Source organism: Taurulus bubalis, assembly GCF_910589615.1.
Source record: "Taurulus bubalis genome assembly, chromosome: 2".
In the NCBI taxonomy this organism is placed as follows: domain Eukaryota; kingdom Metazoa; phylum Chordata; class Actinopteri; order Perciformes; family Cottidae; genus Taurulus; species Taurulus bubalis.
The window spans coordinates 20,256,585-20,274,522 of NC_136590.1; the positions used below are offsets into that span (position 1 = coordinate 20,256,585).

Below are 17,938 nucleotides of genomic sequence, written 5' to 3' on the forward strand. Positions count from 1 at the left end.
CCAGTTCTGAGGTCTTTGCACTGGCTCCCTGTCAAACAAAGAATTGACTTTAAAATCCTGCTGCTGGTTTATAAAGCACTGAATGGTTTAGGGCCTAAGTATTGTTTGTGATCTGCTGCTACCTTATGAACCATCCCGGCCACTCAGGTCGTCTGGGACGGGTCTACTTTCTGTTCCAAGTCAGAACTAAACATGGAGAAGCAGCGTTCAGCTTTTCTGCTCCATATATCTGGAACAAGGTCCCTGAAAGCTGCAGGTCTGCTGAGACCCTCAGCTCCTTTAAGTCCACATTGAAGACTTTTCTGTTTGCTGCTGTCTTTAACTGAACCAGATTCAATTACTGCATCTCACTACTGCATTTTATTTCTTAAACTGCACTGCAACTTTTATTCAACTTTTATTTTTTATGTTGCTTTTTCTACTTTTATTTTGCTTTTTGACTGTTTTAATGTTTTCTTAACTGTTTTTAAATCTGCATTATGTTTTGATGCTTTTAATGGTTTTATGTGAAGCACTTTGAATCGCCTTGTTGTTGAAATGTGCTATACAAATAAACTTGCCTTGCCTTGCGTGCTGCTTAATTTTCTGTAAAGCACAATGTTTTTCAGTATTTACCTACTGATGAGGTAATCACAAGAAAAGTACATTTTGTATATATGAATCCTTCTGAATTGCACTTTTTGTTTAATTTATTTTGAATTTGTGGAAAAGCTGCTCCTCAAGACTTGTTCCATAGTAAAGTGTTTGTCATAGATTCAGTGAGTGTGTATTCTCAGTTAAAGGTAGGTCATTTGAGTCTTTTTGAAACTACTTCTTAGTTGTTGGACTTTTTTGTTTGTGCATGAAAGTTGATGAGTCTGTTTAAAAATGGCTGAAGATTCTGAATTGTTTTGTATGTTGTAATACCTCGTGTCCTGAATATGCACTTTGGGGTTTTTCATTAAAATGAAGCTAATTGAGTGTAAAAGGGAATATTTCCATCTCTAGCATCGCCACCAGCTGGTCGTTTTGGTTTATCATTAAACTTGTTTTTGTGTTGGCATACATATTCTGTCATCACTATATAATGTGTGTGTATATACAGTATATATATATATATATATATATATATATATATATATATATATATATATATATATATATATATCGGACATAACTGTTGGACATAACTGCATAGATGGACAAAAGATGGAGTGTGTGTGTGTGCGTCAGAGAGAAAGCTAAAAGTGGCACACAGCTCCCTCTGTCAGGCTAAACTTATATCACATAGTGATGAGATGTGGAGTTACTTTGTATTTGTATATTTTATTGAGAGACGAAAGTCAGTATAATGTCTCTGCATGGACTAGTAGTCCTTAAGGGGAGCAGTGTGCTCCATCAGAGCTGCTCGCCACTCACACAGACGGTATATAAGAAGTGGCTGTAGTCACCCTTTGGTTTGTGTAGTTTTGAAGCCTCGAGTTTGGCCATTTGGGCGTCACCAGTTTTTTTTGCAACCAGTGAACCGTGACCATATTTGGACTGCGGATGAGTGACGTAGAGACGTCTTATGCAGCTCTGGTGGTGGGAGCAACCGGTCAATCACAGTAAGCCCGCCCTAAAGCATCCCCTGCTTTATGGTCTGTTTGACTCTAAATGGACCATAATTAACTAAATGAACATCATGCTGTATTGAAGAAGACTTGAACCTAGAGATTGAGACATAAACTCATGTTAACAATGTGTAGTGAGGGAATAAATCAAGAGATAAGTAAAGTCATTTTCTATAGACTTCTATACAACGAGAGAAGTCGCCCCCTGATGGTCAGTAGAGAGAATGCAAGTTGAAGGCACCATCTCATTGGCTTCACTTTTCTAGTACAACCCGGCACTAATGTGCCTCATCACATCAGTGGTTTGTAAAATACTTTTAATACATATTTTGGAAGAAAATACAGGAAACAGTTTGCAGCGCTGATGACAGTAGACTCAGCCATCAGAATTACTAAACTAACCAACAATCTGTCATTGTCTATATTTTACTCGTCCCCTTCTCTTAGCGCAGGAGTTCTCTTTGTTCTCTAGTAAACGTGTCGCTCAGCAGCTTTGTGAAAAGCTCTGAAGAGGAAACTCTTAGCTGGCATCTTTAGGACTAATGGGCCCTATTCTTCGTACCTGGCTTACTGAGTTAGCCGGATAATTTTCAGAATAAAATTACGTAGGTCAGGTTTTTTCGGTTCCTCGAAGCAAGTTTAGAAAAATCACCATAGCAACACATCAAAACATTTTAACCTGCTTCAGCGCAGGCTAACTGGAATTCACTGGATAAGCTGGCCACTCCCACCGGACAAAAATGTCAGCTCCCTTCCTCATTGATGAAGGAGCGATATTAGTTATATTACTTTTATAGGGAGAAAGTTCTTCCAAATCGCCAAGATCCGTTCTCACATCATTATGACTTATACACAGATTCAAACTCCTAGTTATATGGTAATCTCCACATACATGTATATACACATACATAGTACATGATACATACGCGCATACGCATATGTACGCGTATATATATCCTCACAAGTATATATTAATTTGTATACTACATTTAACTGATTGAAATTGGTGATGAGGCACTTAAAATTAGCAGATACATTTTCCCAACACTTACGCATTTAACTTGATATTTTACAATGCTTAAGTGACTCTAGCTCGACCAGCGAAGGCACCGTTATGCTGCGTTCACTAACAGGAAGTGTTGCGTATATTCGCTACACTTTGGATGTGAACGCACCATTAGACTTTGCCATGATTATGGACTTAAATTCATCACATGTAGTCATGATCATCTCCTGCTCCTCCATGGAGAAAAGAGACGCTCTTTCTCTGAGTTTATTTGCCATTGTAGCGTTTGAAGATCATGTAATCTGTGTTCGACTCCTCCCCCTTTTGAAGAGGAGCGTGCACGCGCAATTATACAGGTGACTGACGTCTGGTTATAATTAACGATGTCAATCATCTTGTTAATTTCAGCTGGATAATAGGACATTTGATCGACTTTGTTGAACCACGCACGAAAAATAGGGCCCTGGTGGTAGGAAGAGACCGTTTGTGAATATGGCCCCAAAAACAGGAACACTTACCTTCCTCTTCACAAACTTATCCCAGTAGTTGTTGGGGAAAGATCTGAAGATCAGAGGACACACGTAAAAGTGTATTATTATTAAATGTAAGTGTAAAGAACTGCAACAAAAAGCAAAAGATTGAACCGCATCTCCTATTCTTCACACTGCATAGCGCCGCAAGCTCATCTATACACACCCTCGTACACACACAGGGCCTACTCACTGTGTGTTGATTACCAGTCTGTCCCACTGTCCTTTTATGTCATCCTCAGATGGTTGTTCTGTGATGTAAAGGCCATCAAATTCCAGCTTCCTGGCCACCTCCTTTTCACGCTTAAAGATCACCAGTGGTACCTACACACACACACACACACACACACACACACACACACACACACACACACACACACACACACACACACACACACACCCCAATACAATAATAAATAATAAAGTTAAAATCCTAATAATATTATTATTATTATTTCTGCTGTATCAATAGTCAGTATCCTGCCTTTAGACAGTAGTATCCAATAATGCAGAAGAAGGAGATGACAGTGTGCAAGACAGCCAGGATCCGTAACATGGGCTCCATGTATCCGGTGCTCTCCTCCAGGACAAAACGGACTGTGACGGGCTTCAGGGGCTCCCGGGCCTCATCCATCACGTCCTCCTTTGTCTCCATGGCCTCTCCTCCCAGTGGGTCCCACTGAACGCTGTTGTCTGGTTGGGTGCTAGTGTACACCACTTCCCTTTCCTCAACCACAGATGAAGATGTAGATACCTGGCAGGAACAATTTAATAGTTGTTTAAAGGAGACAGATCATGCTCATTTTCAGGTTCATACTTGCATTTTAGACATTTTTTGTGGCGGCTGTAGCTCAATCGTCCCGCAACCACAAGGTAGCCGGCTCAATCCCCAGTCCCCCCATAGTTCACATGTCGAAGTATCCCTGAGCAAGACACTCAACCCCTAGCTGCCTCACAGAACAGCCCACTGCTCCCTAACCAAGGATGGGTCAAATGCAGAGAAGAATTTCCCCAAGGGGATTAATAAAGGATAATTTCTTTCTAATTTCTTTCTTTTATACTTGTATTTTAGAACATGTGTACATGCTTAAATGTAAAAAAAATAAACTATTTTTTTTTATACTGTCTGAATATGTATTCACCCTCCGTCTAAACTTCATTTTAGTGCCTTTCTCTTTAAGCCCCCCTCCCGAAAGAGCCCAGTCTGCTCTGATTGGTCAGTGTTTTCCGGTCTTCCACATCTTCGCTGTCTCGTGTCTTCACGGCGTCACTGCAGTCAGGGATTGTAGTGATTCCAGTTACGTAGCAAAACTATGGTAAAATAAGTAAACTTTTATTTCATACCGGACAGGAACAGAAGTCTCCTGGGTGAAAGTCTGTTTGTTTAAAAAAGTTCACATCAGGTAAAATACCTGATAGCATGTATCTTTTAGCATTGGGCTAATTTCACCGTTTACCTCGCAAGCATTGAGATAGAGGAGAAACATAGTGTCTCATTGATAACTTTTAATAGATCAAACCCGTGCTTTTTGGTCAGAATGTGCCATTTACTGACTAAAGGAAAAAAAGGTCTGTTTCCGTCTCTTGCCTGATAGTAACATCCCTGCTATAACATTACCTTATAAAATAGGAGGATGAAATTGATTGCGAAAGCAACAAACAGCGCCAGCATCCTCATGTTGTAGAAGTTCCTGGCAAAGTAGTTCTGCAGGGGGAGATAGAAAGAAGAGCTACTAATGTTTTGTTTGGATGTTCAACACTCAAAGCCAGGTGTTGGATTTTCAATGTTACTCCTTAAATACTGCGTCAACTGTATGTGAGCATTGTCTGTGTAAAATTAATACAAGAAATATTGAGTGGGTATCTCCCAACGTTACATCGTTTGTTGACAGAGATACTGAATCGACAGAAAGCTGAAACAAAAGGACAGAGAAGTTCCCTTTACCAGTAGTTTCCTCTGGTAGGCTATGATCTTCTTCAGAAAGGCAGACTCTTGCAGATCCGGTTCATCAGACTTTGTGTGATGCCTTCTCACTTTTGGCTTCATCTTCTCATTTTTCTGTTGTTTCTCTTGTTTCTCTGTGTGTCCACCCCTGAAATCACAAAACAGTGAGTTCACGCTTTCACACATAACATCACAATACTGCTCCATAGTAATGGTTTTAAAATAAAGGCCTATAAACCAAAGCTCAGTTGTAAATGTGTGGATATTTTTTATGTCACTACATTTTTAACTCAACAAATTCCCATTGATCGTTGTGAAGAGATAAAATCATGGACAGATTACTCAATGGGCCAACAAGACACAAGTTATTACTAACATTTCTAGACGCAGAATGACAGATTGACCGCAAAAAGATGCAAAACTACCAAAAGGAAACACAAACCAACCAAAAAGAGACACAAAACAACTACAATTAGATGCACAATTGACAAAGAAAAGAGAGCAAAACGGCCAAAGAGAGACACAAAACGTCTACCAAGAGATGCAGAATGAATAAAAAGAGAGCAAAACAACTATAAAGAGACACAAAAAGACCACATAGAGATGCAAAATGAATACAAAGAGATAACATACTATTAAAAGCGCTGTAAACAGATCAACATTCACGCTTTCGCACACATGGAAGTACATGGGGATCATGGCATTCATGAAACCCCATGTACAGGAGAGGGCCACCACTACTAACATGGAGGATGATACAGAAGTAGGGATTTATTGGACTTCTTCATTAATCAATTCACACATATTACCTGCATTTTTGTTTTATTTATTAAACAAACTGTCTTTTGTCTTTTAACAGATAACTCTTGATCTGATGCCGGTGAATCTGATCATGAGCTGACACAATTACCCCAGGTAACTGACACCATAGTAAAAAGAACTTAACAGGTGGGGAGTTGTATTCACAAAACTTTACACCATGGCTAATTTTGAATGTGTTTACTTGCTTGCAGCAGTCTCTTGAAAACATGGAGAGTGACACACACAGCCCAGGACCCCCGCCTCTCCTCACCTCTGAAGCAGTCCAAGACACTGCAGAGTCAGTCCCCACACACACAACGCACACACACCCACCCCCAAGAGACCCCATCCCTATTCCCGCAAGGCCTCCACCGCTGCACTTGGGAAAAATAGCACCTTGACGGAGTACCAAGAGAGCATCCTTGGTGCATTAAAGAAGCCCGACAATGAGGACGAGCACTTTCTGATTAGCCTTTTACCTGCATTCCATAGGCTCGATAATATCACAAGGTCCGAAGTCCGCATGGGCTTCCAGAGAATGCTCCGTGAAGCAGAATTTGGACCTCGTTAAATGTTAAATATGTGAATTAAATGTAAATTAAATGAAGGGAGGCAGTGATGTTCCTTTTTCATAGCCGTTTGTTTCTTTTTTGTTAGTATATCAATTATTGTTGATATAAAAGTTTTGTAATGAATTTAAATGAAAGTTTTGTAATGAATTTAAATGAAAGTATCTCATGTTAATGTAATGAATGTAAATAAAAGTATTTCAAAGATGCATTTAGATTGTGTGTACATTTTTCTATTATTTTCAATAGCAATATTCAAATAATGCCGTCTTGCCAATGGACAGCACCAGCATGGGAGGAGAAATAGGATGTAAAGTTCTCCCTCACACCCTGGGCTTCTCTTGACGCATTGTTGCTGCCAACCCGTTCCAGGCACTGGACAGCTCTCTGCTCCACAGCTGTGAGGGTGGAAAGGTCACAGTCCTCCGTCTCCCAGTGCAGGAAGTTGTGGAGAATGCAGGTGGCTTTGATGACTTTCTCTGCCACCTGTGGAGACACCCCCAAAACTCTCCGATAAAGTCGCCACTGTGTGGGAAGAATGCCAAAGGTGCATTCAACCATTCTCCTGGCCTGGGACAGCCGGTAGTTGAAAACCCTCCTCTCTCTACTGTTGCTATGTCCCGGGTAGGGCCTCATGAGATCCCGCCGCAGAGGAAACGCCTCGTCTGCCACAAACACGTGGGGCACCGGGCTCTGATCCGCAGCACCACGGAGAGGGACATCTGGGGGGAGTGAAAGGGTCTGGGAATATAAGGCCTTCCCAAAGGCAGACGCAGCCAGGGTCCCTTCATCACTGCTCTTCCCGTATGCACCGACATCAATGATGCGGAAACGGTAGTGTGCATCTACCACAGCCAAGAGCACAACAGAGAAGTGCCCCTTGTAATTATAAAATAGGGATCCTGTGTTGGCTGGGGCTTGGATCTGGACATGCTTCCCATCGATTGCGCCGAGGCAATTTGGGAAGTCCCAGAGTTGATGGTAACCTCCGGCGATCTCCTTCCAATCTCTGGTTGTCAGTACTGCCATGTATTCAGTGACCAGACAGTCCCAGATGGCTGTGACCACACAATGCACAATACCAGCCACCGTTGAAAAGCCAATGCGGTAGCTGAATCCCAGGCTTATGAAGGAGTCTTCAGAGGCAAGATATCTGCAATTTACAAAACAATGCTCAGTTATACCTACTGAATGCATACATTTTTGTAGCTTAGTGTTTCCTTTGATGTTGATAGTGTAGTGGTCCAAACAGTTATACTATCAATACTGTTCATACTGCATATATATTATTTCATACTGTATATATCTTATGTATTCATTTATTTATATATTACCACGATACATATGTAAATACCCTGCTGGTTTGATGGTAATTGCATTTCGTTCTCTCAGTACTTGTACTCTATGCAATGACATTCAAGTTTAATCTAATCTATACACTATATATATTTGTAGTTATTGGAAGAAACTCGCCTGAGACAAATAATCAGCCTTTCTGATGGGCTGATTGTCTCCCGCCAGTTGGTCTCCTGCCTCGCGATGCTTGGCCCCACCATGCTCAGAAGACGCTCAAACTGACTCCTGCTCAGTCGAAAGTACAGTTGAAAGCGCTCGTCATCGAGATACAATTCGCGGAATAGATGGTGGTATTCGCCGTACTCTTTCCTTTTTTTTTATATCGTGAACCCAAAACCTCTGCTTTTTGGGGGCTTTTTCCTCCTCCTCATCCCACAACACAGCAAAGAGCGCGACGTCTGCTTGAATCCATTTTGTGAATGAAGTTTTTGCCAAGGCGTTTTTTTTTCCTCCAATAAATCGCCACCTTAACGTGGTGGAGGAGTTTGAGTGGCTCAGTGATCCTGGGAGCTATGTTGTCCGGGGCATCAGCCCCTGGTAGGGTCTCCCAAGGCAAACAGGTCTCGGGGGAGAGCCCAGACTAAGAGCGGTTCAAAAAACCCTGATGAATAGCAGCCCACGGTCTGAAGTTACCTCGCCCGGACAAGGGAAGCCGGGGCACCCTCCCGGAGCCAGACCCAGGAGGGGAGCTCGTCGGCGAGCGTCTGGTGGCCGGGCTTTCGCCATGGGGCCCGGTCGGGCTCAGCCCGAAGAAACAACATGGAGCAGCAGTCACCCCGTGGACCCACCAATTATCGGGGTCGGGTGCTATGCAGACCGGGCGGCGGGCCAGGCAGGAGACCTGGGCGAGCCGATCGCCGGCAGCATAGACTAGCTCTAGGGACGTGGAACGTCACCTCGCTAGCGGGGAAAGAGCCGGAGCTGGTGCAGGAGGTGGAGCGGTACCAGCTAGATTCAGTTGGGCTCACCTCCACGCACAGCATGGGCTCTGGAACCAAGCTCCTGGAGAAGGGTTGGACTTTGTCCTTTTCTGGAGTTGCCCAGGGTGAGAGGCGCCAGGCGGGAGTGGGGATACTCACGAGCCCCCGGCTGAGCGCCGCTATGTTGGAGTTTTCCCCGGAGAACGAGAGGGTCGCCTCCCTGCGCCTACGGGTTGCAGGGAGTAAAGCTCTGACTGTTGTTTGTGCTTATGCACCGAACAGCAGTTCGGAGTATCCGGCCTTCTTGGAGTCGGTGGGGGGGTCCTGGAAAGGGCGCCGCCTGCCGACTCCATAGTTCTCCTGGGAGACTTCAATGCTCACGTGGGCAATGACAGAGAAACCTGGCGGGGCGTGATTGGGAGGAACGGCTTGCCCGATCTGAACCCGAATGGTGTTTTGTTGTTGGACTTCTGTGCTAGCCACAGTTTGTCCATAACGAACACCATGTTCGAGCATAAGGTGGCTCATAAGTGTACCTGGTACCAGAACACCTTAGGCCGGAGATCAATGATCGACTTTGTCGTCGTATCATCTGATCTGCGGCCGTATGTCTTGGACACTCGGGTGAAGAGAGGAGCAGAGCTGTCAACTGATCACCACCTGGTGGTGAGTTGGATCAGATGGCGGGGGGGTCGGCTAGAAAGACCTGGCAAGCCCAAACGTGTAGTGAGGGTGAACTGGGAACGTCTGGCGCAGGATCCTGTCCGGGAGGTCTTCAACTCCCACCTCCGGAAGAACTTCTCACAAATCCCGAGGGAGGCTGGGGACATGGAACCCGAGTGGACCATGTTCAAAGCCTCTATTGTGGACGCGGCTGCTCGGAGCTGTGGCCGGAAGGTCATCGGTGCCTGTCGTGGCGGCAACCCGAGAACCCGGTGGTGGACACGGGGGGTGAGGAAAGCCGTCAAACTGAAGAAGGAGGCCCTTCGGGCCTGGCTGGTCCAGGGGTCTCCTGAAGCAGCTGACGGGTACAGGCCAGAAGGGCTGCAGCTGCGATGGTCGCGGATGCTAAAACTCGGGCATGGGAGGAGTTCGGGGAGGCCATGGAGAAGGACTTTCGGTTGGCCTCAAGGAAGTTCTGGCAAACCATCCGACGGCTCAGGAAGGGAAAGCAGGGGCTACCCCAGGCTGTTCTCAGCGGGGGGGGGGGGGAGACTGCTGACCCGGACTGGGGACATCGTCGGGCGGTGGAAAGAGCACTTTGAGGAACTCCTAAACCCGGCCAACATGTCCCCCGGAGAGGGGGCAGCGCCGGAAGACTTTGGGGTGGTTTCTCCCATATTCCTGGCACAGGTCGCTAAGGTAGTCAAAAAGCTCCTTGGTGGCAAGGCGCTAGGGGTGGACGAGATCCGCCCTGAGATGCTGAAAGCGCTGGACATTGTTGGGCTGTCTTGGTTGACACGCCTTTTCAGTGTCGCATGGGGGTCGGGAACAGTGCCCATGGACTGGCAGACCGGGGTGGTGGTTCCCATCTTCAAGAAGGGGAACCGGAGAGTGTGCTCAAACTATCGTGGCATCACACTGCTCAGCCTCCCGGGAAAAGCTTATGCCAGGGTGCTGGAAAGGAGGCTCCGACCGCTTGTCGAACCTCAGATTCAAGACGAGCAGTGCGGATTCCGTCCCGGTCGTGGAACAGTGGACCAGCTCTTTACCCTTGCAAGACTACTGGAGGGGTCCTGGGAGTTTGCCCAACCAGTCTACATGTGCTTTGTGGACTTGGAGAAGGCTTTCGACCGGGTCCCTCGGGGGTTTTTGTGGGGGGTGCTGCGGGAGTATGGGGTGCCGGACCCGTTGGCACGGGCTATCCGGTCTCTGTACGCCTGCAGTAGGAGCTGTGTCCGTATCCTCGGTAGTAAGTCAGACACGTTCCCGGTGGGTGTTGGCCTCCGCCAGGGCTGCCCTTTATCACCGGTCCTGTTCGTGACCTTCACGGACAGGATATCTAGGCGCAGCCAGGGGGCGGAGAGGAACCGGTTCGGGAGTCTCGGGATCGCCTCTCTGCTGTTCGCGGATGATGTGGTCCTGTTTGCCTCCTCGGACTGTGACCTCCAGCATTCACTGGGGCGTTTTGCAGCCGAGTGTGAAGCGGCAGGGATGAGAGTTAGCACCTCCAAATCTGAGGCCATGGTGCTCTGTCGGAAACCGGTGGATTGCTCCCTCCAGGTGGGGACAAACTGCCTACCCCAATCGAAGGAGTTCAAGTATCTCGGGGTCTTGTTCACGAGTGAGGGTAAGGTGGAGCGGGAGATCGACAGACGGATCGGTGCGGCTGCAGCAATAAAACAGGCGCTGTACCGGTCCGTCCTGGTGAAGAGGGAGCTGAGCCGGAAGGCGAAGCTCTCCATTTACTGGTCGGTCTATGTTCCAACCCTCACCTATGGTCACGAACTCTGGGTCGTGACCGAAAGAACGAGATCTCGGATACAAGCGGCCGAAATGAGCTTCCTCCGCAGGGTGGCCGGGCTCACCCTTAGAGATAGGGTAAGGAGCTCGGACATCAGGTGGGAGCTTGGAGTCGAGTCGCTGCTCCTTCGTGTCGAAAGGAGTCAGCTGAGGTGGTTCGGGCCTCTAGTCAGGATGCCTCCTGGACGCCTCCCATTAGAGGTTTTCCAGGCACGCCCAACTGGTAGGAGACCCCGGGGAAGACCGAGGACACGCTGGAGGGATTATATCTCCCGGCTGGCCTTGGAACGCCTCGGGATCCCCCAGAATGAGCTGGAAAGTGTTGCGGGTGAGAGGGAAGCCTGGGTCGGCCTGCTGAACCTGCTGCCACCGCGACCCGACCCCGGATAAGCGGCTGATAATGGATGGATGGATGGAGTTTTTGCCAAGGCGTTTTTTGAAGCGGCTGCGCTTTTAAAAGTCGCGTCCGGTGTGAACGGGCACCTAAGTCTGCAAATTCTGTCAACTGAGTTAACTCTGTCTGCCAAGGAAGACTGTGAAATGTGGTGGAAAGCTTTGGAAAAAAAGCTAGTAAGTGCAACTTGAGACTTTTGTCAAAAGACTCTGCACAGTCAGTGTTAGATTTGTCACCTTTAAATAAATGTAACGTAGTGTCTGGTTGTAACTCTTCTGTAACTGTAGTTTATTGGCGTTCAATAACCGTATACTTCACTTTATTGTCCGCACTGTCCATACTCACAGTATTTATTTGGTTGCCAACGTAGTTAGAATATCTGTAGCAAGATTACACAACATGAATACATACTTACTCTGATGTTTTCTCAGCTTCACATTCTGTCTCTGCTGTTGCTTCCTTTTCCTCTGAAGATGAGCTCTGCGACTGAAACAGAAAACATCATTTGACAAACAAGACAATTGAGCACACATTTTCTGCTGAAGTTATAATCGTTGTGATATTTTTTTGTGCTCTTCTCACTGTTTCGAAGTGAGCAGAATTTCCACGTTCCGTTCCTTATACTCTCTTCAAAGCCGCCAGACTGCAGTCTACTTCTACGAACAAGAGCGCTCCAATCGCCAAGTTACTGTATTTAATACACTGATTAAGGATGTTTGTATACTGTATGCAGCAGGGTCATCATTCATACAACTTTTTAGAAGGGCGTGGCAAAATAGCATTTTGACACTAAAACATACATACTTCGACCGAAATATGTTGTGTGAATGTTCAGATTTGAATACATCTGGGAAGCTACAAAACAAAATAAAAACCTATAATAAAAAAACACCCACTCTGAAAGTACTGTCAGTCAAATCTGATCCAACCCCACTAACACAGCCGTAAGGAAGCAGATTAAAAGGTTTGATTGAACTCTTAGTGAAGCATATCTAAGGATGTTTTCTTCTGAACTTGATGGTTGTTTATCTGTAAACGTCGTCTGACAGTCGGTCCACCACAACTGAAACATGTGGAAGGATTTCTCTGGAATTTGGTATTCACATTTATGAAGTAGAGTACAATAAGAAATAACTTGGACTGACCTGATGCCTCCGTCTGAGCTCAGGTGGGGATGCTGTGGGTGGGGTTGGGGGTGTCGGGGAAGGAACTGGGGAGTTGAGCAGTTCGGTCAGGCTGGCGTTGGGGTTATGTGGGGTGATCTTGTACTGGCCCCCCTCTCTTCTTATGTCCAAGCCAAAAATGTCTGACAGCAGTTCGGTCTCACTGATGTTGACTGCCAGGTCCGCCAGATCCTCTTTGGCAGTGCGGTCAGAGGGTCTCTTCTCCCTGTCCTCCCCTTCACCCCTCACCTCGTCCTGGGTGGGGTCAGGCATGTTGGCCAGCAGCTCCGACACCTGGGTAGAAGCAGTTTATGCATTTAGTTTGTTTGAATGACCTGTGGATACACTGCCCTATTCTTTCACTATCAAATATGGATAGAAACCTTTATGGCCTTGGCCCCCTCCACTAGATTGCCTCCCATGAAGCTGTTGTAGAAGATTCGGCAAAAACCTCGGGCCACACTGAACGTCACGTGGAGTAGGCCCAGCAACACTGACAAGTAGAAAGACACCAGGGTGGTCACCATGTCCTTAACGGTCATGTTCTTTATCTTCTTTATCTGCTTCTTCAAAGCCTTCATGGACAGAACCTGAAAAGAGAGAAAACAATTAACAAGTATTAATAAGGATGTGTCATTATCATAAAGTCATGTATACGAGCATATTTTCAACTATTCCTTTAAAATACTCACTTCGATTGTGAGCTGTGTCTGGTGCCGTGTGAGCCCCTCACCTTTATCAGCACCATGGCGTTGTATCGCAGAGCTAGCAGAGCCATGCGGACAGTAGTGACAGAGAAGAAGCCCATCTCAGGGTTCTCCTCGTCTGGCTTCTCCCGCTCACTCTCCTCCTTCATCGCTGAGCGCTCACCGGCGTCAGACATCCGAGCCGCCAGCTGCATTTCAAAGATGGTGTCCTCGCAGAAGTTCACGAACAGCTCCATCTTCTCCTTCTCCCCTCCTTCATTCACCACATCAAAGATGAACTGACGCTTGGATTCTTTGACCTGTACAGTATTGAAAACAAGTAGGTGGAAGGAATTGCCAGAATTCAACACTGTCACCAAATCCAGTGGCGAGACAATTAAATGACAAATTCCATATTCATTCATAGCCGTGCCGTCTCTACCTGAGGTTTCTCCCACTGTGTCCGACTGGACTCGCTGATCTCAAAGTAGACCCTCTCGATGCGCTTGGCACTGCCCATGATCTCGATCCGACCGAGGTAGGGTTGGAAGTAGTTGAGGACGCTATCTGCCAGCTCCAGGAAGGTCTGCAGCCGGGTGTCATGAGGCATGTGCTCCGACAGGTTGGTCAGCAAAACCGCCACATTGAAGCCAATGTCCTTATGAATTGAAACCAATTCAGGTTTAAATGGGTTTGTTTCGTATTTCAGTTTTCTTTTCCTGAAGTTTTTCACCTATACAACTGTGACGAATTAGGGATGTTGTAGATAGAAAATAAATAAATTATGGAGCTAGGGGACGGGGAAATGTTTGGAAACTCAAATCACAAAAATTTCAAAAGATGAAAGAAGTAGAATTTCAGACATTCCCTGAGACCGAATACTTGAGGTGCTAGAAAAAGACAAAATTTCCCTCACAATTTCCAGACATTTTCTTTTAAATTAATGTGGGACATGGTAACATGTTTTATACTTCTTTGGAAAATTATTCAAATCGTATTGTTGTGTATTTTGCATATACCCTTTGTTAACAACACATTTTGCAGATCAGACGTAGTCACACAAGTAGCCAAGCCCCTCAACTTTAATCTTGGAAATTCAGAGTTTCTTTCTTGGAATATTAACCCACTCCCCTGGCTATGTCTTTTTTTTTCTCTTGCATGACCCTAATACCCAAATATAACACTTAACCTGCAAAATCCTGTAATAAATTAGACTCTTGAGGATGGTACCAGTTCCATCCTTGGTTAAATGTGAATTACATTGTAATTTGCAGTGTACTTTTTTTTACTCCCTAGTTTTTGTCGAAGTGAAAGTAAAAAAGTAAATCTGGCCAGTGATGGCCGACCCGCAGATAATGCCTACCACACACTACCAACTGATCATTTAAACTACATTTAAATACATGATGTAGATCTGATGTGATTTGAATGAAGTGATGGAAAAGTTGTGACATATAAAAAATAAACTACAGTATGTTATCTTTTGCTAATGAATGATGTTCAAGAAACTAATTAAACACTTACTCCTCCTTGTCTCACCTCACTCAAATTCAAGCAAGAGACATTTGTTTTACTCTCCCCAAAAATCAAAGGAATTAAATATTGTCTGACTGAGCTGCCAATGAAAAAGCCCAAGAGCAAGGGATGCTCCATGTTGGCTTCCTCATACAAAAAATACAAATAATTGTACCCGATTCTATTATGATACTGCAAACAAATATCCGCAACTCATTTATGGAGTAAAACAAATGGAAAGGCAGAAGAAAGAAAGACAGAAATAGAAATAACAAGTGAGCTCCCCCACTAAACCCCCTTTGAGTTGTTTAAACCATTCTCTAAGAATAGATTTTATCAACAGATTTTAGGGATTAAAGGGCTTGCATTTGGACAATTTAAGGCCCTTATAAGACTTTATAAAAGATCTGTAAACATCTAGGTCATTACCTTGGCTGGCTCATGAAAGCGCTCCACAAATTCTTCATAGTCCAGGAGCTCATTCTCATCAGTCTCAGCACATGAGAGCAGGAACTGTGTCTCCGACTGGGTGTAGTGTTTGTGGCTCTCCATGGCCTTATGGAAGTCCCTCTTGGAGATGACACCTGTGAGTGAAATCATCAATCTATAAATCATCAGCAGCTCCCTCTGGGATCTCATCCCGATGCTGCCCTAATGACAAATGTGATGAAGAGTAAATGTGGGTTTAGAGCCTTGCCTTTTCCGTCAGGGTCATACTCCTTGAAGGCATCTGAGGAGGTCAAGTCTTTCAGCTTGAGGAACATGTCAAAAAACTTGAGGATCATCTCCACATTGTTGGAGGACTCCACCAGCATGTCCACCATCTGCTTCCCAATGGTCCCGTTCACCACATTACCTGTGAAACCACAACACCACGTGACATATTTCTAACCATACACAAGAGACAAAGTGTTTGCAATGCCTGACCACGTCCTCAAAACTCACTACATGAAGCCTGCTTGCTTAGACTGCTCATTTTTCCTGAGTAGTAGGTTACATTTTAAGGATGTACCTAAAGAGAACATTTACCAATTTTCCCAGAGCTTTGTATCGTAAAAAATGTGCAAGAAAAGAAGAAAGAAAGAAAGTATCCTTTATTAATCCCCTTGGGGAAATTGCTCTCTGCATTTAACCCATCCTAAGTAATTAACCTCTTAACATTCCTATAAAATTTGACGAAAAACGCCGATCCAGGTATACCCAAAGTAAATTGGAAGCTGTACTTGAACTATTTGGAGTAAATTCATGGTCTTGGTCTCTTTTGAAAGGTAACAATCTGAAGACACTGAGTTATATCTGCTGACACTGAGTTATATGAGTTTGAACACACTAAAGTATAACGTTTTTATTTCCGCCTGAACATTTCTTTGTAAATAGATGCCTGTAGATGACTATAAATGGGACTTATGGACTGGAAAACACAATGGAACCATAGCCTGAAGCCTTTTCTAGTCTAAGTAAAAAGCAGATAACAATATCACAGAAAATTAATATTTTACACATGTTTTTCTAATGAAATGTCTAGGCGTTTTTTCATTGAGTCTGAAAATATTCATGATATATACACTATATAAGGCTTATAGTCTTGCAAACTTATATAGGTACTATTCATATGTACTACCAGTATTGCTGATACAGAGAAAATGAAGTATAAATGCATTTTTATGCAAATTCAATGACAGACTGAGGATCTATGAGCAGAAGTCTGTTCTGGTGAAGCTGAAGCCTGTTGTGATCATCTCCACCACCTCTTGTTTAGACCCGTTTTTTAGGCAATTTCATTGGCTGTACGAAACGCCTGTCATCTGAGCTGTACGACGTGACAGGCTTGAGCCACGTAAGAAAATGGAGCCTGAGCCTGAACTTCAACGTAGTTTCTGGTTGGGTAATGTAGCCGGTTAGTCAGGACATGAAGCTCCTATTGGTTCCAGTGGGGATCCAATAGAAAGCTTAGATTTCGGCGGTCATTTTGATACCGAGTTTGTAGCTGTGCTCTTATGCAAACTTGCCTTTTCTCTAAAATTAATTCATTTTTTCTTTCATATCTTCCAGCTGATATGAAATGATGCAACGCCAGTTGGTGGATATTTATGGATGTAATCACGTGTTTTGGACTAAATCTTTCATGGGATTTATTTTTATTGGACCTTTACGACGTAACAACGCCAATTTTGTTGGAATGTTATGGATTTATGGATACATATGAGGCGTCATCAGTGAGTTGCCTGGATTTTGCTATCGTTTGTTTGTTTGTTGTTGTCGTCTGACAAAAGTCTTGTTTGTAGCTGTTGTGGTGGTCTGATCTTGAAACGGGTTACACAGCTGGAATCACAAGAATCGTAGGTTTCCAGAAACATATGGCACTCGTACCGGGGGTACAGTGTACACTAGAATGTACAGTAAAGGACGCCCGCGGGACGGCAGAACGTTAAGAGGTTTTAAGGAGCAGTGTGCTGCCATGGGGCGCCCCGGGAGCAACTGGGGGTTCAGTGTCTTGCTCAAGCTCACCTCAACATGCAAACTAAGGGGAGACCAGGGAACGAACCGGCTACCTTGTGGTTTCAGAACGACCACTCTGCCCATGAGCTACAGATGCCCCGGAATGAACGACCCTTGGCTTCCTTCCGTGTTACTTGACCCCAGAGCTCCCTGCTCATTTGCCGTTGAGGGTCCGCCAGATGACGAAAAAACCGGGAGGCCACCTCTGGTTTTGAAAAGTGAAGCCAATGCTGACGTGTCTAAAACTCACATTCCCTCTGCTGGCCATCAGGGAGCGACTCGTCCGGTTGCAAAAATAAGTCAGATTGTATTGAAGTCTATGAGAAAATGAATCTACTCTCTTGTTTATTCCCTCTGTAAATATTGTAAACATGAGTTTCTATTGCTTCTGTCCATCCGGGGAGAGGGATCCTCCTCTGTTGCTCTCCCTCAGGTTTCTTCCCTCTGAGGCAAACTTGTTTTTGTGATGTTGGGCTATATAAAATAAACTGAATTGAAT

General features: G+C 44.9%; 1 protein-coding gene across 1 annotated transcript in view; it reads right to left on the reverse strand.

Annotated features, from left to right (window-relative positions):
• ryr2a (ryanodine receptor 2a (cardiac)) overlaps nucleotides 1-17,938 on the reverse strand; it is a gene marked incomplete at both ends in the record, with an annotated part of 151,784 nt that overhangs the window by 10,476 nt on the left and 123,370 nt on the right. Inside the window, 13 exons of the mRNA XM_079237783.1 lie at nucleotides 3,117-3,159; nucleotides 3,322-3,452; nucleotides 3,613-3,882; nucleotides 4,747-4,833; nucleotides 5,074-5,221; nucleotides 6,718-7,596; nucleotides 11,992-12,062; nucleotides 12,722-13,033; nucleotides 13,123-13,329; nucleotides 13,473-13,745; nucleotides 13,868-14,083; nucleotides 15,370-15,524; nucleotides 15,638-15,796. Of these exons, the coding sequence (XP_079093909.1) occupies nucleotides 3,117-3,159; nucleotides 3,322-3,452; nucleotides 3,613-3,882; nucleotides 4,747-4,833; nucleotides 5,074-5,221; nucleotides 6,718-7,596; nucleotides 11,992-12,062; nucleotides 12,722-13,033; nucleotides 13,123-13,329; nucleotides 13,473-13,745; nucleotides 13,868-14,083; nucleotides 15,370-15,524; nucleotides 15,638-15,796 (2,951 nt within the window). The remainder of the gene's footprint in view (nucleotides 1-3,116; nucleotides 3,160-3,321; nucleotides 3,453-3,612; nucleotides 3,883-4,746; nucleotides 4,834-5,073; nucleotides 5,222-6,717; nucleotides 7,597-11,991; nucleotides 12,063-12,721; nucleotides 13,034-13,122; nucleotides 13,330-13,472; nucleotides 13,746-13,867; nucleotides 14,084-15,369; nucleotides 15,525-15,637; nucleotides 15,797-17,938) is intronic.